The following is a 20,400-nucleotide window of genomic DNA, read 5'->3' as shown; positions in this document are numbered from 1 at the left end:
CTACCCCTGCTTCTGTTTTCCCTGCCAGCTCAGGACTCCAGCACCCTGTCTTGCTAGACACTCCTGTCTGGCTCCAACACAGACCCAGGGTCTGAATCACTTGTCCCAAAGCTGCAAGTTTACCTGAAAACAGCTCTTAGTAGTGTGCTTGTCTTTAGCACTCAGATGCCCAACTCCCAATGGGGTCTAAACCCAGATAAATCCGTTTTACCCTGCATAAAGTTTATGCAGGGCAAACTCATAAATTGTTCGCCCTCTATAACACTGATAGAGAGATATGCACAGTTGTTTGTTCCCCCAGGTATTAATACATACTCTGAGTAAATTACTAAATAAAAAGTGATTTTATTAAATACATACAGTAGGATTTAAGTGGTTCAAAGTAGTAACAGACAGAACAAAGTCACCAAGCAAAATAAAATAAAATGCGCAAATCTATGTCTAATCAAACTAAATACAGATAATCTCACCCTCAGAGATGTTTCAGTAAGCTTTTTCCTCAGACTGGACACCTTCCAGGCCTGGGCACAATTCTTTCCCCTGGTACAGCTCTTGTTCCAGCTCAGGTGGTAGCTAGGGGATTCTTCATGATGGCTCCTCTCCCTCTCTCTTCTGTTCCACCCCTTTATATATCTTTTGCATAAGGCGGGAACCCTTTGTCCCTCTGGGTTTCCACCCCCTCCCCTCACTGGAAAAGCACCAGGTTAAAGATGGATTCCAGTTCAGGTGACATGATTACATGTCACTGCAAGACTTTATTACTCACTTGCCAGCACACACATATACAGGGAGACTCACAGGTAAACAGCCATCTGCAGACAATGGGAGTCATCAAGATTCTAAACCATCATTAATGGCCCACACTTTACATAATTACAATAGGCCCTCAGAGTTACATTTTATATTTCTAGTTTTAGATACAAGAGTGGTACATTTCTACAAATAGGATGATCACACTCAGTAGATTATGAGCTTTGTAATGATACCTTACAAGAGACCTTTTGCACAAAGCATATCCCATTTGCATTATAGTCACTTATTATCAAATTTTTTATAAAACTATCCCAGTTACATTATATTCACTTATTATCATGTTTTTATAAAACCATGTAGACTGCACGTCACAGGGGGAACCTTCCGCCGCCTCTGTCGGGGGCGGCATTTTGGGGGCGGGACCTTCCGCCGCCTCTGTCCGGGGCGGCATTTCGGGGGCGAGACCTTCCGCTGCCTAGGGCAGCAAAAAAGCTGGCAGCGCTCCTGCACTTGCTGTGAAGGAAACTCATGCTACACCCTCTAGCTGTGGGCCTGGCAGGGAGCACCTGGAAGCACCGTGGCCCTCTGGCCCTGAAAAACTCACCACTCTCCTCTCACCGAACGCTCCAGCTTTCGCCAACACTTCTCATCCAGAAATGGACTCTTACAAAGACTGGCCACAAATGCCAGGCAGCTGTGTAAGGCCCTGCTATGGCCTCAGGGCTCACAGCTCCAAAATCCTATGCACTAATTAGTCACTGATGTGCTTCCTACTGGTCTGTGTGTAGGGGCATTGACAAAATCCAGCCACACACAGCACAGGCTTATATATTTGGTGGGGTACATAAAGGAATGGTCCTAACTCCCATAAGTAGCAGAAAGGAGCAGGGAACAGAGGGTTCCTAATTAACATATCCTTTCAATGCATGCTAGGATATGTTCCCAGCTGCCCCTGATCTCACAATGGCATATATCCCGGAGCCTCAGACACTGCCCTGGCTGGGTGAGCCATTAGCTCAGTGGGAAGTTCACCACTGAAGTCACATGCTGCATGGTTGTTACTGACTGCCTCTAAGATGGGCTGAGACAAGAATCAATAGCTGCCATTACCTAACAGGTAGATTAATTACCAGCTTGGCTGGGATCTGGGGAGGGTCACCCATTGAGCAGAAGAAACTTACGTAGGATTGATCGCTAGCCCTGGTCGGTGCCCCCTCCCAAGGATGTGGGACAGAACTGTAGACAGCGCCACTGAGTTCAGTGGGAGGAGGTGAGGCCAGTGCCCCACCCAGACATCATAACCCAATTCAGACTACTCTTCATGCAAGGCCACAGGAAACAAAATTTTATTATATACAGAATATTATTAGCCTGTGTGACTCATTGCCACAGGATACCATTAGCAGGACTCAAGCAGGGATTGGAGGCTTATAGGGATAATCAGACCACCACAGTTGCATTCACTAGGATAAAGAAATAGAAACCCTCATGCTTCAGAGCAGAATTCAGCCCTTGGGGGACAGGAAGGAACTTCTCCAACAGGCAGGTCCTTCAATAATTATTTACTGTGGCCTTTGTTGCATCTTGTTCAGAACTATTTGGTACTAGGAACTGTCCAACACAGGATTTTGGGACTAGATGACAATTGTTATCAACCTAATACACTTTTATTGGCAGAAGGTCTAATAACTTCCAGGGACAGTCACACTCCACTAGTTTACACTGACCCACTAGCTGTAGGGTACAGCACTATAGCTGTGTATTGAGGAATTGTCAAGGAGCACCTAGTCCAGGGGACCTTGGAATAGCAAACCCCTTTTAACTGGCAATGTGTTTACATTTAAAAACTTTGCTATAGTGGCCTGAAAGGAACAAATCATTATTTGGGTTGTTATTTTTAATTGCATGGGTAATTATTGTTAATTGTTTTGACTGCAGTAGTAGGTAGTGGGCCAATCAGACTCTGGGTCCCAGTTGCTGTACAAACCTAGATGAAGACAAGTCCTCCACTCTAAAGAGCATACAGTCTAAGAAGCTGATCCTACAAGACTTACATACCTGCTTAACTAAGCCAGAGTAGGCCCACTGAAGTTAATGGCGTGATTCACACACTTACAGTTAAGTGTATGTCTAAGCACAGTATGAAGGATAACCAAAGAGATGGCTCTCCCCTTTCTATCATTTTCAATACATGGGTAGGCGGGTTTGGCAGGGAATTGAGTTTGTACATGTTTTGTGTGACTTCCCCCATGCTTCCTGAACCCCCTCTGTGCTCCCGTCCACCCCTCTCTGCACCTGGGGGTCACAAAGCACAGTTGGGAAACAAAGCTAATCCATGGTACGCTCACCGGCATTGGGACAGCATGTCTTTACAGTGACACATGCTAAATGGTTTTGGTGCCTTGCTTTCACTGAGAAGTCCTTATAAAGCAATATCCCACAGCACTAGCCAGGTCATTGCAGGGTCACTATTGCAAAGTGTAGGGTTTTAGGTGGTTGCTGTTAAATAACAGCTGAGTTGTATCTCTTGACAGGAGGGCCAGGAAATTCCAAACGCATGGACCCACAGCTCTCTGCACAGAGCGACAGAGACTGTGTATAAAAATAGATGTTGGGCCAAATTCATCCTGGGGATAACTTCACTGAAGTCAATGGAGTTTCATCAATGAGGAATTTGGACCACAATATTTTTATTCTTTAAAACAGGTTTCCATGACAACTAGCCACATAATTCAGGTTCATCCCCTCCAGAGGTCAATATCAGAGGCCTAAGTGATAGCATATGTTTGATCCGTGTTGAGTTTGCCTAACATGTAGAAGACCAGGAAGCAGGGCAGTAAACGTATTTTGACTTTATTTCCAAAAACATTAAATACAAAGGCAGCGTAGGTGCTATTAGAGACCATACAAATATGTCCTTTATCGTCAGGAATCTTATACAAATGTGAAGGCACTGCAATCTCTGGCTACCCCTGAATCACCCCTGAACCATTCCCATGGCAGATGTTTTGTGGGGAGGATGCACTCTCAGTCTCCACTGGCTTTATGTTGTGATCGATGGCCCCTCTTGGCTGGATGCTGCTCCCTCCAGAGACAATTAACCTTACTCCTCCGGTTGGCCTGAGGAGGCATTTAAATGCCATGAGCTTGCTCCCACCCAGAGCTGCATGTACTGTCTTCACAGCACTCCTGGCTCTCCCCAGCCTGGGAGCAAACATGCAATCTGCACCTGATGCCCTGCATGGCAGCCAGTCAAATGGCCATACATACATTTGCTCATGTTACCATTGCTATTACATGTCTGATGGAAGAGATCTGCAATTTAGAGCCATTCCCTGGGTCCCACCCCTGGCCACTGTGGGATTGTTCCCTGCAATATATACACCAGTGCTTTGGCCATTCCAGACTCCAGTGAGTGAAGAGATGAAGACTCCAGCATGGTCCTTGGGAGAGAATTCCCCAGACTCGGAGACGTCACTGATAGGCTGTTTCTTCTGAAATCCAGCCTCGATATACCTTTCCCCTTACAGGAACTTCCCTGAAACCTCCTTCCACTAGCTAATCATCACTGACTGGACACTTGGCCAAATGATGGATACCCAGTCTCAGAAAGGAGCGAATCCACCTCTCCCCAGCCTTAACATTGACGCCCTTTGCAAGGGGAGGTGTACTGGCAACATTCCTAGGGGAAAGAGGAAAAGGGGCAGAAAAAGGGCAGGGGCTCAGTACAAATGAATAGTCTGTTTCTGTCCCCATGGCAAGGACTCTTGCAGCCTCTGCTCCACAGGAGACTTGGTAGACAGGCCAGGCTGGGTAACGCCTTGTCATGGCTGGGCTGGGTAGCGCCGCTGTGAGAGCCGCTTGGGTTGGCCAAGTCCAAGGGAGGCAGCAGTGGAGAGCTGTGAAGGATAGAAATACTGTAAGTAACAGGCTAGTTGTGGGACTGACCAAAAATGGAAGGAGCCCACAATATTTTGGCAGGCAAGATAAGAGCTTCTCCAGTCAGCGAGTCAGACACAGGTTGGGGCCGGCCCAGTTCTGTTTGTCTGGAGCGAATGCTCATGAGTGTGAGGGATGGGCAGCACTGACAGGACCATGCGTAGTGCCGGCAGGGTCTCTGCAAGCTTTCCCCAGGGAGCTCTGCCAACACAGTTCAAACCCAGCCTGCTATTCCAGCCCTGACCCCACAGGCAGCTCCTGGCCTGCTGCCCCTTCCTACTCCAGCACTGGGTGTCCCTTGGCCTCACAGCATTCTCACCGTACCTCAGTAACCGAGGTCAACTGACTCGGGCTCATAGGGCTAAAAATAGCAGTGTAGACATTCGGGCTTGGGCTGGAGCCTAGGCTCTGAGCTGGGTTTCAGAGCCCGGGCTACAGCCCAAGCGGGAACGTCTACACTGCAATTTTTAGTCCCATAGCGCGAGTCCAAGTCAGCTGACCTGGGCTCTGAGACTTGCTGCCACAGGGTATTTTTTGCAATGTAAACACACACTTAGTCTTGGCCTGCAGCACCCCCTAGGTTCTCTGAACTAGGCTCTCTGGAAATTAGACAGTCAATTGAGCAGAATGTGCTCCTGCTCCTCCTTTCCCCACAGCAGACAAGGAGAAGGCACAGCCAAAACACCTGTCTTCAGTTGCCAGATGGTCCCTTCTCTAATCCACACCAAGGCTGAGGTCGGGCAGAGAATCAGGGGACTGTAGCCAGCTCCCTGATGCCCCCCACCCACCTCCACTATGCACGGTGGATCTTGACAATAGCAGAGAAGCTGGCCCTAAGTCTGCAACTGAGAGGGCTACAAGGACATCTCTCCCACATCTCTGGAGGCATCAACCGTGCTCTCTCTCTCTGCCAGCTGGGAGACAGACAAAAGGGAGCATCCATGCCTCTCCCATCAGAGACTGGATGGGTCTGACTTTACCTTTGTGAGGATCCCGGCATCCCTCCTAAGTCAGGGAGCCCCTGTGTGGCGGGCCCACTAGCTAAGATGCCCTGTGTGGTTATAAGCCAGGAGGAGCCTCCATACCTGAGGAACCTGAGCAGGATTGAAGAGTGGGACCTGCCCTCTACTAGGGGCAAGGAGACCACCAGGACCAGAGAGAGGGCCATGTGAGTCATCCTGAAAGAGGAAACAGAGGGAAAATAACAGCTGGTCCCTGCTTTGGGGTTCAGAGAAGCCAACGGAACATCCTAGGTCACGGGGTGGGGGAGATGGACAGGGCTGGCAGAAGATGCTCCCTGTTTCCTCTGCCACAGCAAACCACAAACAAAGGAGCCGTCTAACCTATCTCCCCCTTCCTGTTCCCTCCCACACACTAAAGATCCTCCCACCAAAACAAGAAATAGAAAGAACAAGAATCACCCCACACTCACAGAGCCTGCCCTCGTCCCTCACCTGGCCTCCAGCCCCAGGAAAGGCTGCTGATTCCCTGCCATCGGGGCCCTGCAAGCCTTTAGCTTCATTCATAGCTGCGGAAACAAGAAAGAGATTTCTAAACGTTTGGTTCATTCCAGGATCGTGTGACCAAAACAACCTTAGCAACAACATGAGCCTGCTTCCAAAAAAGGACAGCGCTTGTGGCCTCTCCTGTATTTACCTGAGCTTCTGGAGAGAGGGCTGGGGGAAACCGGAAGCAGGCGAGGAGGGTGAGATGATGAAGAGCTTGCTCCAGTGGCTGGAGGAGGGGGAGAGGGAAGTGGGGCTGGTGCATCCTTCTCCTGATGAAAGAAAAACACACACCAATTCCGAGGGAAGAAACCTTCTCAGGGAAGAAAGGAAGAACAGCTCTGTGCTCAACCCCCAGAGGCCAGCTTGTTCCTAGTGCAGATTCATTATGCTCTGCTTCGCTACATCCCAGGAAGCACCGCCAAGCCAAAAGACTCCTTGATCATACAAAACCCAGGGAGTTCAGACACAAGGCTAGGCAGGCGGCCGCATCAGCCCTATCTCATGCTGCGGGGCAGCTGCTACGGGGACAGTTAACCCCACTGCTCGTCATTTTAGCCACACCATCTTGCCCTCGATGCCCTGTGATCCTGTCATAGCTCATAAGCTAAGCAGGGTGGAGCCCAGTCTGCTGGAGATAGCTCAATAAACAGCACACACCTCTCTGCATTAGAATGGAACCAACACCCCAGTGTGGTGCTAGGGGGTGCTATGGGGCAGAAGGTGCCATCTATGGGATGGGAAGTAACAATGAGTTCCTGATGCCCCGTGGTTATTTAAAGAGTGGTCACAAAAAGAATATTGGGAGGGAGCTAAAACCTCATGCTTCAGGGTTTAAACTTATCTCTAACTTTCGAGATGAGGCCGAGACCTTCACAGGGGGCAGGTCACCCCACATCTGCCTGCTGCAGGGTTTCTTGCATCTTCTGAACCATCCGGTGCTGGCCGCTGTCAGAGAGTGTACATGTATATTTGCATACACACCCATAGGAAAATGTGGCCAGGATCTGGGGGAATGGCACTCTGCCTGCCTACCATTTCTCCTGCAATTCCAATGGGGGAATTTATTCTTCACTTCAGCTACTAAACACTGTGGAAGTGTTGCCATTTGCTGCTATCAGCTGCTGCTTTTCCCTTCAGCAGAGACCAAGTGACCCCCACGGAGTTTGAAGAGCTCTTGGAGAGCCTTCTGGATCAAAGTTACTTTATAAATATACAATTCTTAGTAATGAGAATTTGCTTCGGGATGGAGACCTCAAGTTGTCAGTTTCTGTCCCACTGATAAATAAATCCCCAAGTACAGTGGCATGTAAAAAACGCACAGTTGTAGTGAAAACCTTGGCAGTGGGGTGGTGCCCTTGAGCTGGAGAGACAAACTAGTGGAGGATGGATGAAGATAAAGATAAGGGGTGAAATCCTAGCTCCATTGAAGTCAATAGCAAAACTCCTATTGGTTTCAATAGGGTCAGGATTTCACCAGTCGTTCCTGTTCACTTAACTGTACCCAGTGTTAACTATCCTCTGGGCCGTCTGTCCACTGGGGTGTCTCCATGCACCATGGTTCCCTTTACAGGGTGTCTGGCACCAGTTAGCTGTCTGAGAACATGCATGCACCAAGGGCTTAGTCCCCTGCCACAGCAAGGGTCACAGGACTACCTCTACCCAGCAATGAACTCTGGGCCATTCAGCCTTGGCATGGAGATGTGCACGGTGTGAGGGCCAGGGAGGTTACACCAGAAGGGGGAGGACACTGGCAAAAGCGAACTTGATCATGAAAGGGAGAGTCAGGGAGGTGACGGGGAGCAATAGTGCAGGCAGTGTGCAAACTTCACACACACACACACACACACACACACACACACACACACACACACACACACCCCTCTGCCACGGTCCTACATCCCTGACCTGCAGCCACCTCTGCTCTTCCAGTCCTGGCACAAGGCTCCACCAGCACCTCCGCTGTCCTGGGAGTGGGAGGTAAGAGGAGAAAGGCCCCTCTTCAGACTGAGGGCGGGGAGGAGAGCTCCTCTGAAATCCCTGCGACGTAAAAAGCCCCCTCTAGTCCTCGTTACCTGGGACCCCAGTGCAGCAGAGACTGGGGCAGGGCCAGACACATCTCTGGAAGGCGTCACCTCCTTGGAGGGCTTTGATCGAAACCAGCTGAACCAGCCAAACCCTGAGCCCTGGGAAACACAGGTTCTTACTGAGGCTGGAGTCATTGAAATAACAGCAATATATTAAAGACACCACCGCACGAAAACTCAGAGGTGGTGGGTGGAACCCAGCCTCACCCCTCCCAACCCCCGCAGCTTTCTTGGGTGAAAGAAAGGGTTCGGGGCAACCCAGCCCCTTCTCACTGCTGTGATGGGAGAGGAGAGTAAACCCATCCCTACGTCGCCGTGCAGCAAGGACCGAGAGCAGGGCTGAGGACCCCAGAACCACCCCCACCCCATTGCTGGAGGGGACAGAAGAGCAGGGGCTCAGCATATCAGCCTGGAGTCAGCAGGGACTGGGGGGAGCCCGTTCTACCCGGGTGCACTGACTGCAGCACTCCCAGCTATACGGGCAGCGAAAGGCTGGCCGGGAGGTGAGTGAGAAGTTGGTGATGCCTCCAAACGAGAGGGCACGTGAGGCCTGATTCTGCTCTCCCTGCGGTGTAGATCAGGAGTAACCCTCTTGCAGCCCTGCTGATGTAAGAGGGGAATCAGGCTGGGGGCATGGCTTTGAAAGCAGCACAGTTCCCCCCTCACCTTTGCCTCCTCTCGCTCTGCCCCCTCCGTCGACGGCCGCTCTACAGCAACTCCCTCGCCTATGCCTTCTGGGGGTCGCAAGGCGTCCTCCTCCATGGAGATGGTGGAGCTCTCTGAGACGGTTCGGGCCCTGGCATTCAACACGCTCTGGTACCAGAGATAAAGGGCATCAGCGCCATTGGAGAGGGGCAAGGGAAACTGGGTGAGTGGGGCTGTAAAGAACTACCCGGCAGCCATTCCAAGAGGCGGCAGCATTCATTCCAACAGGGCCCCTCCTTTACGATCCCTTTTATTCCAGGCCCTGAAGAAAGGTCTGAGGCTAGATTCTCTCCTGAGCCAAGCAGATCTCAGAGCAGGAGAGAGGATTCTGTCAGGGAGTTTGTTATGCCTCCCTGATTCTCATGGTGCATCTGCACCAGCCCCAGCCCATCAACTTAAGTTGGAGGAGCTTAGGGGCTGCTCTATCTCATGCCAGCTGGCTGAGGTCCCTATGTAAGCATATGCCAGTCATGAACTGGTGTCGCACAGGCATATACTGCCCCACCTCCACAGCATGCCCCCTACACCAAGATTCTGGGGTACAGGGATATTTTCCATCAGCTCCCCTGCGCTAGGGGAATTCTCAGCTGGCTGGTGAGAGGCAGAAGCCAGCACTTTGCGTCACATCAGCAGCCCAAGACACAGGGAGAGAATATGGGCCGTGCTCTTCAGTTCCAATTAACACCACGGGTGAAAGAAACATTAGGGATCAGACTGAGAGCACCAATCTCATCTGACGGGTGACCAAAGCAAGAGGTTGAACCCAGTGTGCAGCACTAGCCCTGTGGAAACAAGCTATCTCCTCGGGGTGGATGGCTGGGAAGTACCTCAGCCCCAGGGTTTGAGGAGGGTTAGAGTGCCAGAGCCATGACACAGCTGGGGGAGGAAGGCCATGTTGGCAGCTGAAGCTAGGTTCAGGGAAGGGGTAGTAGCAAGAGGCAGAAGATAGCATGGGCCAATAGGCCCATGGGGTGAGTGCTAGTGGGCAGCTGGGGCGGAGAGGTCGGGGAGGGGTCACACTTGAGTGGCAGGGAGGAGAACAGGGTTTGTCTGACCACATCCTGTGCATCGTGGCACCTGGCTCCCCCTTGTTCTCACCTGCTGTTCCAGAATGTTCTTCTGAACCCCAAAGGGCCGGGAGCATCCTTGAAACCTCACAGCACTCCCTAAAGAGCCGAGAGAATGATGCAACTCAGGATTCAGCCTGGGGGGGCGCATGCCCCTTACGTGAAACTCCTGTCTCGTCCAGCGGGGGCAATTTAATGCAATCATTGGTGTGGTATCGAGGTACCAACCCAACTGGCTGCTTAACAGCGAGATGCTGCCATTGGAGGAACAGGCCCAATCAATCTAGGCACACACAGTCACTCTCTGCGCGAACCCAGAGGTACGACCAGAGTCCATTGCAGCTGGGCATCAAAATCTGCTTCTCCTCCTGTTTATTCTTCCCTGAGCATTGGCAGGGTTAGGTGCTGGTCCCTTCCTCCAGCACTAGCACTACCACCCTGGTGACAGTCTGTTGTACTCTGTCACACTCCTCCGTGGTAACCACAATGCACAGGGCCAGGCGCTTCTTCCTGGTGGCCCCAAAATGCCAGCTCAAGATCGGCCTTGGACTGTTGGCACTTGTGCCGAGCAGGGAGAGGACTCGCTCAGCCCAGGAACGAAGGCAACGAGATTGGGCAGCTTCCTGCTCACCCTCAACACTACACACTAGCACAGAGGCGGGCAAACTTTTTGGCCTGAGGGCCACATCGGGGTTCTGAAATTGTATGGAGGGCTGGTTAGGGGAGGCTGTGTCTCCCCAAACAGCCAAGCGTGGCCCGGCCCTGGCCCCATATCTGACCCCCCCTGCTTCTCGCCCCCTGATGGCCCCCCCGGGACTCCTGCCCCATCCATCCCCCCCATTTCCTGTCCCCTGATGCCCGACCAGGACCCCTGCCCCATCCATCCCTCCCTGCCCCCTGACCGCACCTGGACCCCCCGTCCCTGACTGCCCCCCACCGCCCCATCCAACCCCTCCTCTCATTCCTGACTTGCCCCCGGGACCCCTGCCCCATCCAACCACCCCTTCTCCCAGGCCCCCCCCCGTAATCCCTGCCCCTCACTGCCCCCCGTCATCCCATCCAACCCCACCTCCTTCCTGACTTCCCCCCCGACCCCTGCCCCCATTCAACCACCCTGTTCCCTGCCGTCTGACCGCCCTGACCCCTATCCACACTCCCGCCCCCTGACCACGCCAGCCACGCCACACAGAGCACTGGGTCAGGCTGCGGCTCTGCAGCTGTGCTGCCTGGCAAGAGCGCACAGCCCCACCGCCCAGAGCATTGCGCCGGCAGCGCAGTGAGCTGAGGCTGCGGGGGAGGGGGAACAGCAGGGGAGGGGCCAGGGGCTAGCCTCCCGGGCTAGGAGCTCAGGGTCCCGGCAGGAGGGTCCCGCAGGCTGGATGTAGCCCGTGGGCCGTAGTTTGCCCACCTCTGCACTAGGAGCTGCAGACACTTCAGGTACGTCTACGGAGCATGCTAAAAATAGCGTGTAGCCATGGCAGCAGGAGCAGCAGAAGAAGCTCGCCACCCTGAGCATGGGCTAGTGTCTTGGCCAAGTACATACTTGGGGTGGCTAGCCCCTCCTGCCTCTCCCACTGCCCTGACCATGCTCTACTTTCAGTGTGCTAGCTCGAGCCAAACTAGCGCGGGGATGTATCCTGGAGCTGGGAATCACCCACCCAGCTCCATGTGTAGACGTACCCTTGGAGCATTGGTCTTCTCTCTGCTGGATAAGACACAGTCCCAAGACAGCAAATCCAGGGTGAAATGCTCTGTGCGCAGGAGGCACCAGGTTAAAACGCAAACCACTTTTGCCCTAATGCTAGAGCGGGGATTCTATTAAAATGGGACCGAGGTGAAGCAAAGGCCGTCCGTGAGCATCATTCATGCAGACAAACCTCTCAGCAGAGAGGAAACATGGGAACTCTCCGGCGACATGCCACGCTTCCAGAAAGAAAACCCACAGGCATGTGCAGGAGCCTTCGTAGAAAAACCAGTCAGAACAAAGTGGTGGTTCAGACCCACCTCTGGCCCACCTATTCCCCAGAATGGAGAGAACCCCAGCGCCGAGATCTGTGCCTGAACTTCCCAACGTTCAGGAGCCGAACACTCCAGTTCCATCTCTCATCTGAACTGTCCAATATGTATGTGTCCTGTTCTCCCCCCGCCCAAAACACATTTTCCCAACCCTCCTCCCAGGAATCCTCACAGATGGCCTGCAGCACAGCTCAGGCAAGCTTACCTGGTGGCTGGTAGACCTGTGGGGAATGGTCATTTGAAATTCCTCCTAGAGAGAGGTTTGCCCCAAAGCTGACCTCTGTGGGACGATTCTCTTGCATGGCATCAGGTGGCACAGAAGCTATGGCCTGCTCTGACCCCTCCACCCTGGAATATGCACCAGGCGGGAAGGACACGTTCTCCTGTAGACCTGGCTGGTACTGGCCTGTCCTCTCAGGAGCAGGGGGGTTATACTGCTGCAGCTCTAGGTTGTGCTGGTAGCCTGGGTTTTGTGCAAACTCATGATGGAGATCTCTGTCTGGAAAACAGATCCCAGGAATTTACTCAGTATATTTACAGCTTTATTGAATGACTCAGGGTAACAGAATTCCCTTCGGTGCCATTTTTGTACATGGAAAGTGGGCCTGAGAGACACAGCAAGAAAAGACCCCAAAGGAATAAGAGTGGTTAAGGCGTGGGGCATTGGTACAGGTCAACCAACACAGGAGAGCTTTTACCTCCTTAGTGGGGAGAGGGTGGTGGTAAAAGACAGGAGGGGCAATATGCCTCCAGATGCAAGAACCCCTTAGAATGGGGCCATGACGGAGGCAGAGCCAACTGAGAAGGGTGAGAAGAAGAGGAGGACTTCAGAAATTCTGAGGGTCCCACAGCCTCTTGTGCCCCCCCTACCTACACACTGGGAAGGGAACAAAACTTGCCAAAAGCTCCGCAACTTCCTAGCTGCAGCTGTTAATCTCCACCCTCCCCAGGCTCCATGGGGAGGTGCAGCAGGCCAGGGCTGGGCAATGTCACCACTAAGTCACTGATCCACAGGGCACCCAGACCCAACCCTGTAGATCCCTGGCCAAGCAGAGACAGGATCACACTCCTGGAGCTCGACTGAGGCCCCCCACCCAACACCCTTTGTGGGGAGGTGGCGATGCACAGTCCCCTTCTAGAGTATGTTTGAGAGATTCCCAGCAAGACTCGGAGTCTTTGCTATCCTGGGAGAGCAACACAGAGGGTCAAGGAGGCAGTTTCCAGTCTGTTCCAACTGGTCTCCCATATATCTGGTCATGCTCCACATTTGGAGAACCCCTCTATCTCTACCCAGAGCGGCCTAGATCCTCAAAGGTATGTAAACACCTAACTTCCTTTGTATTTAGGTGCCTAAATATATTTGAGGATCTGGGCCAATGTGTTCGTTCCTTTCTTTACCTGCTGTGGATCCGCTGGCTCTAGAGAGCTCTGGCTGAGTGGATGCCAAGTCGGGGAGGTCTCCTTCCTTCTGAAAGGATTTGAAAAGTGAATGTTACAAAAGAAAGGGAAAACTAGAAAGTGGGACACCCAGAAGAATTGTCTCCAAGGCACCGGTAATCAAGACATGATTGTCACCGGAGCGAAAGCCACGCGGGCTCCTGGTGAATCACAGCCACATGGTGGATAGTGATCTCTGCCTTGTTTCTGCTCCTTCCATTCTCCAGCTTCCAGTCAGCTCCAGAGACCATGTCAGAGTTACTTACACCCACCCCTGCGCTTCTCATTCATCCCAAGCAGAGGGTGAGCAAGGAGGCGCACTGAATCCTGGGGCTCTGTTCTCCTGCTATGGCAAGTGAACAACTCAATGGCTATCACTCAAATCCTACAGAGGGTGAACCAGGCACAAGGACACTGTTAACGGCTCCCTCTGTGGGAAGGCTGGAGCTGTTCAGAATACAGCTATTGGGCCTGATTCACTTTAGTGGAGTTACTGCTAATTTCCACCATGGTAGATGAGATCAGAATATGACCATTGTCCTTCTTGGAGGGGACAGGATGGGGAGCCACAGGGAGGGGAAAAAGAGACAAAACATGGAGACAGACCCTACATTTTAAGGGAACACGTTCATGGGAAATTAAACTGCTCAGGAGCGTATACGCAGGGTACAGGGACTGGAGAGAAAGACAAGTCTCTAAGCATATAGAGATGAAACCACCTGCAACATCCTCACACACACAAAGAGGAACTCTTTGCACAACAAACCTTATCTTCTAATCACTTTCCTAAAAACAAGACAGGGGAAGGTGCTTCTTACCCAGCATGATGCTTTTTGGCTCACTAGTGCCTAGCCCAGAGACCGCTATGAGTTCTGGGCGATACATTCCCTCCCACTTCCACGGAGACCTTGAGGTCCAACAGGAGAGGGCCTGTGATGCTAGCCATCACAGAGGTCTGCACAGTATCAACAGTGTGCTTTCCAAGAAAGAAGGGGAAGGAAGAAGCCTTCCAGAACCCAGGTAAGAAATCCCCTTGGGACCTTAGTGCCTTTCTAAACACTTACCTAGGACTTACTATGCAGGGGAAGGACGCACCTGCAGACTGACCACACCATAGAGATTGGTCACACAGCACATCCTGTTTCGCCCACCCCAGAGGACTGTGGCAATCATGAAACATGACGGAAAGAGCCACTCCAAATCCCATCATTCTCACCTCCCATTGTTGGCCTCGGGCTCGGAGCTGGACGAGCCAGTCGGGTTCCAGGTTCTGTTCCTGCTCAGGTCTTTCCAGTAGCAATGGGTCAGAGAGCTTCAGCTGCTCTGCAAGCTGTGCAGTGGTGGGGGAGAAGGCGGTGGGGAACAGATGCTTTAACCTGTTAACCTCTCAGATGCAGAGAGCACAGATTGACAGTCATAGCAATTAATGAGCTGCTAGGCACATGGACCAGGGAAAAGCTGTTAACTCAATGAGTGCAGCATTTCCTCATAATAAATACATAAGAATAATGCTCGGCATTTATATAGCACCTTTATTATTTCTATATAGCACCTTTATTATTTCTATTGCAGTAACATCCAGAGGGGCCAGAACTGTTGGGCTAGGTGCTGTACCTTCCCTAACCTTCCCTCAGAGGATTTCAAAGCACTTTACAAACACCACCCCTGTGACCTAGGTCAGGACCAATATCCTCATTTTCCAAGTGGGCAAACTGAAACACAAAGAGATCAGCGTGACTCCCCCAAGGGTCCACAGTTACATAGGCGCCGACTTCCCCTCTTTCACATGGGTGCTTGACCCCCACTCCACCCCTTCCATGAGGCCCAGCCCCTGCCCCGCCTCTTCTGCCCCCTTCCAACCCCTACCCCAAAGTCCCCAGCCCAGGGCTGTCCGCGGGGGGGGGGCAAGTGGGGCAATTTTCCCCACGCCCCGGGCCCCGCAGGGGCCCCCACGAGAATATACTATTCTATAGTATTGCAACTTTTTTTTTATGGAAGGGGCCCCTGAAATTGCTTTGCCCCAGGCCCCCTGAATCCTCTGGGTGGCCCTGCCCCAGCCCAACTCCGCCCCCTCCCTGCCAATATTCCAGCTCCTTCCCCAAATCCCCACCCTGGCCCCGCCTCTTCCCTGCCTCTTCCACTGAGCGCACCACGTTCCCACTCCTCCCTCTCCCTCCCGGAGCTTGTTAATGCCGCCAAACAGCTGTTTGGAGGAGGACAGGCGGGAAACGCTGGGAGGCAGGTGGAGGAGCGGGGTTGTGGTGCGCTCAAGGGAGGAGGAGGTGGGGCGGGGGGTGAGGGGAGCTTGGCTGCCGGTGGGTGCAGAGCACCCTCTAATTTTTCCCCGTGGGTGCTCCAGCCCTGGAGCACCCACAGAGTTGGTGCCTATGCACAGTTATCCATCAGCAGGACCAGTAAGGGATCCCAGATTTCCTGGCTTCCACTCCTGGGCGCTAGCCACATAACTCCTGTGGGAGGTGGAGGGAGTGTTCGCAGTGGCTAGAACATGAGTCTGGGAGTCAGGCTTCATGGCTTCCATCTCTAATCTCTGCCACTGACTCACTGCGTGACCTGAGCAAATCTCTCACTGTGTATCAGTACAATGCGTATAACACTCACCTCACAGGAGTGTTCAGAGCCTGAATTCACTCCTGTTTGTAAAGCACTGCAAGAACTCTAGAAGGGCAAAATCAGGGTCACTTGGCACGTGCCATTGTTCTCTCTCTTTAGGGTACCAAAGATATGCCAGGATGTGTAGCACACACCCATACCCATCAGCCTTTTCAGGCACAGAAAGTACATCAGGTCAGAAGGAACTTGCCCAGTTTTCTCCTCTGTGTTGTAATTGGGCTTTATGATTTTTACCATTCTTTCTGACTGTCAGACGAGACACATGGTAATGGGGTGCTCAGCTCCCTACGCACTTGCCAAAGGAAGGGGGAAAATCACACTATTGATATAGCAGTTAAAAGACCTGCCTAAGGAGATACAGCAAGTCAGGGGCAGAACTGGGCCTAGAACCTGGGCCTCCTGACTTGCTGTCCAGAGCCCTACCTGCTGGACCACACCACTGCTCCACTAAGTTGTGAGCTGTTAGATACCTGGCTGAACTCTTAGCATGACTCTGTAACTGACACACTCATGAAGTCTGCTCCATAGAAGGTGACAGAGACACACTTTAGCCAGACAAAGGGATGGGCTAATTCACCACTAGCCAGTGTAACACCATTGTCTTTGATCAAGTGACAGCTAATTGGCCAGGGGTTACTAGCCCAAGACATTAGTTAAGGGTTATTATTAATGATGATGATGGAGATTGTGCAGTAAAACATACGAACATAGAGTAAAACACCTGCCCTGCCCTAAAGAGCTTACAGAAAAGAGAGACACCCACAGCCTGCAACTAGGGACAATAATTAACAGGAGAGTGAGTGAGGAGAGATTCCTGGTGCATGAGCAAATGGAACCATATGGGAGAAGTTGTTTGTCCAGGTGGGCAGGGTCAGATCTTGTCAGATACAGACATGGGTTCATTCTAAACCAATACCAAGAGAGAAGAAATTAGAAGTGTGATTATTCCTAAATGGGAGGATGCTTAATCCAAAAGCTAATAGGTGCTTTGATCCAGTATTAATGAACCAACACCTGGTTGTAAATCGTCCCTGGCTTCAAAGGAAGGGAAGTCTTAATCAAACACTAATGTGGATCATAATTCGTAACACAGTCTGCAACATCAAAGACAAGAGAGGTGCTATAACTGTGCTGGTTTTTCATCTGAAAGCCCGTTCTCGCAGGAGAAGTGTTATTCCCAGCAGAATGGCCCATCTGAGAGGCTGTTAGAGTAAATAGGTTTCCACAACAGGTGGATCCAGGTAAGGGCTACAACATTATGTAACTCCAACTTTAGGGCTAGTGTGACAGGGATTTTCACAGCACCTGCCTCAGGTGTGTATTACCTAAGTATTTTTTCTCTCTCTCTTTAATCTACATTGTGGCAATGACCAGGAAATATTTCTTTTGCTTCATTTCAGGTGAATTAGGTTTTGACTGTATTGTTCCCTGGGCTCCACACAATGGAGCTTTAGCAGGAAATAGAACTCAGAGAAAGATGAATGGGATAGACTATGAATGGGTCCAGGACAATGACAAGGTCGTGCTGCAGAAAGGGTAGGTGCCACTGTCAGTATTATAGAGCCAAATGGTTCAAGAGATAGCTGCCTACTAAAGTGATCAGTGCAGTCACCTGTATCACTGGAGCTTCATCCACAAACAGGGAGGCAATGTAGTCTAGTTGATTGAGCACCTAACTGGCATGCCAAAGACTTGAATTCTAGCCCTGGCACTCGCTTGAGCACATTACTTCCCTGCTCTGTGCTTCAGTCCCCCCATCTAGGAAATGGGTACAAGGATACTGTCCTCCTTTGTCAAGTGCTTTGAGCTCTACTGATGAAAAGCCCTATGTAAGAGCCAGATGCTGCTGCTCATTCTTCTGGTTTTTTGGGACAAAGGGGTTGGCTTGTTTTTCTAACGCCATCCCAAACATGACAAAACTGGACATTTTCTGGTTTAAAATAAAGACTTCTGCATACTTTAATCGCTAAAATAGATGTGAAAATTACAACATCTTACCATAAAATAACAACAACAATACCCAGCTCTGACAACTTCAATAACACACCCCAAATCCTGTAGCTGTTGTGAGATTATGATTTCTTGTGGAATATTCCTTCTAATGCAAGTCAGACCAGTTCTAATAGTGAATACCTAAGTAGCTGCCTGTGGACACACAAACATCCTCGGAATCTGTTATAACACCTGAGTTTGCAAATGTTATCCCAGAATGATACATTCAAGAGGAAGTATCAAGAACCATTTTTAAAATAGATTTTAACTTCATAAGTCTCCACCATTTTTAACTTTGTAGAAGCTTCAAAGTGAGATTTCCTTCTTCTGCAATTTTGTGTTCTTTCCTAGTTGGCACATGATGCCCCTTCCCCCTCCACTCCCCTTTATTTGATATTAGACTTGGCTCTTGCATAGTTGTTTCAGCACCATGGGTGAGGCCAGCACATATCTTATTTAGGTAGTTGCTACGGAAAAATCACCAGAGGCAGCCAGACAGCACAGCCTATTGCATCCCAAAGGACTCACGTATGTATTGGGTTGATCTTAGTTATCATACTCCAGCAAATAGATGTTCGGGGCTGATTTTCAGATGTGCTGAGCTCTTGGGAGCTCCAGGAGCTCAGAGACATTTCCTAACAGCAGAAGGTTGATTGTTATATAGGCCTAGGCAACTTGACAGCATTCCTGAAATCCTGCCTCATGTAAATCAAGGGCAAAACTACCAGCAGGGCCAGGATTTCACCCATTCAACACTTCAGCTAACCCCCACCCACAGCCAAAGCAAACAAGGACTGGTTACGAGAGACGCACCTTGATAACCTGTTCTAACAGCACCGGATGGCTGGCCTGGGTCTGGTCTAGCAGAGCTGTGCCAATCCCTTCGCAGTAATGCAAGGCCTGGGAGGTGAGACCATAGTCCGCCAGGCGTGCAGCGTAAAGGAGTTTATACACCTTGGAAAAGGAACAAGAAAAATGACTGTCCAGGTGAGGAGAAGAAAAGGAAGGAAGAAGCAGCCCAGCTGCTCAGAAGGTGAGGTCCCTGTACAGCCTTGATGGAGGTGTCTGACTCAGAGGCAGCATGGTCCAGTGGGTAGCACACAGCACTGCAAATCAGGAGACCTAGAGTCTAGTCTTGGCTCTGCTTTGTGACCTTGAGTAACTTCCCTCTCTGTGCCTGTTTCCCCTTGCCGGTCTTCTCTATTTAGACTGTTGGCTCTTTGGGGCATAGGCTCTCTCTCCCTATGCATCTGTGCTGCACCTAGCCTAGTGGGGGCCTCTCAGTGCCTAGACAATGAAATACCAACTTGCAATCAAGGAGGGAACAGCCCAGCCCTATTGCAGCACCATGCCATATCTCGGAATTCCGCATTAACACGTCTGCTTAGAAAGGCACGAAATAGAGACAGGCTCAGTTGGTCATGTCTTAGGTGCAGTGGGGCTGAAGGTCTCATTATGATCTGTAAGGGGCGTTTGTCCATATCAAAAACCCACCATCCACTGCAGCAAGCTAGCTGGCTCGGCTCACCTCAGGCTCGCAGCTGGAATTGCAGTGAGGCTGGTTTTGAAGTCAGGGTAAAGATGTGCCAGCAGATCTGTGGGGGAGGACCCTAGCCAGAAATATTTATTTATTCACCTGATTTGTGCAACGCTTGAGGCTGCAGCAGCTGGGTGCTTATGCACAATGTTAAAAGTACATCAGTTACGCATGGCTATTAGAGAAGGGAAAGCTAGGCAAAAACTAAAGCAGATAAATACATGTGGCACTCTGCCCTGAAACTTGCTAGACTCATGCTTTGATGATCTGTGAAGGGGAGTGAATTCAAAAGACCCTCCATTGAGGAAGCTCTGCTGAGCCCAGGGAGGGCCTGATCTCTCACTGCTTCGCATCTGTGCAAAGTGTGTAACCGTCACCGTTCTGCTTTACACTTCCTCTGCATGGGCGTGAAAGGCAGCGGAGACTCAAGTCCTCCAGGTGGATTTCAAGGGCGGCCCCTCGCAGAGCACATGACGGTGAGTCTAGCTGAAAGGTGACTCTTTGCAGTTTTGTGTAAGAAAAGAAGAGCTGCAGCCTCCTGGGTCACTAGATGATAAAGGAGACTGAGCACCTATGGACCCTACAGAACCCCAAGGCTGTGAATCACCTGGGACAAAAGCAGCCAGGCACTCTCAGCAGATAAGCAGCATCAGCACTTTCTCCATGACTCCAAATGCTTCCCCTTGCCCTCAAGTCAGGTAAAGAGCTGTAAGTTGAGAGGGAGGTTGGAC

General features: G+C 51.2%; 1 protein-coding gene across 1 annotated transcript in view; it reads right to left on the bottom strand.

Moving 5' to 3' along the window:
- Positions 1-4,577: 4,577 nt before the first annotated feature.
- Positions 4,578-20,400, bottom strand: part of SEC16B (SEC16 homolog B, endoplasmic reticulum export factor) — a 37,669-nt gene continuing 21,846 nt past the window's right edge. The window contains exons 15-25 of the mRNA XM_065409795.1: positions 18,946-19,086; positions 14,726-14,839; positions 13,471-13,540; positions 12,278-12,571; positions 10,088-10,155; positions 8,951-9,097; positions 8,273-8,383; positions 6,349-6,469; positions 6,147-6,220; positions 5,778-5,870; positions 4,578-4,652 (exon numbers count right to left, since the gene is read on the bottom strand). Coding sequence (XP_065265867.1) covers positions 4,578-4,652; positions 5,778-5,870; positions 6,147-6,220; positions 6,349-6,469; positions 8,273-8,383; positions 8,951-9,097; positions 10,088-10,155; positions 12,278-12,571; positions 13,471-13,540; positions 14,726-14,839; positions 18,946-19,086 — 1,308 coding nt within the window. The remainder of the gene's footprint in view (positions 4,653-5,777; positions 5,871-6,146; positions 6,221-6,348; positions 6,470-8,272; positions 8,384-8,950; positions 9,098-10,087; positions 10,156-12,277; positions 12,572-13,470; positions 13,541-14,725; positions 14,840-18,945; positions 19,087-20,400) is intronic.

Source organism: Emys orbicularis, chromosome 8, assembly GCF_028017835.1.
Source record: "Emys orbicularis isolate rEmyOrb1 chromosome 8, rEmyOrb1.hap1, whole genome shotgun sequence".
NCBI classification, from domain to species: Eukaryota; Metazoa; Chordata; order Testudines; family Emydidae; genus Emys; species Emys orbicularis.
This window is presented reverse-complemented; position numbering and strand designations above follow the sequence as displayed.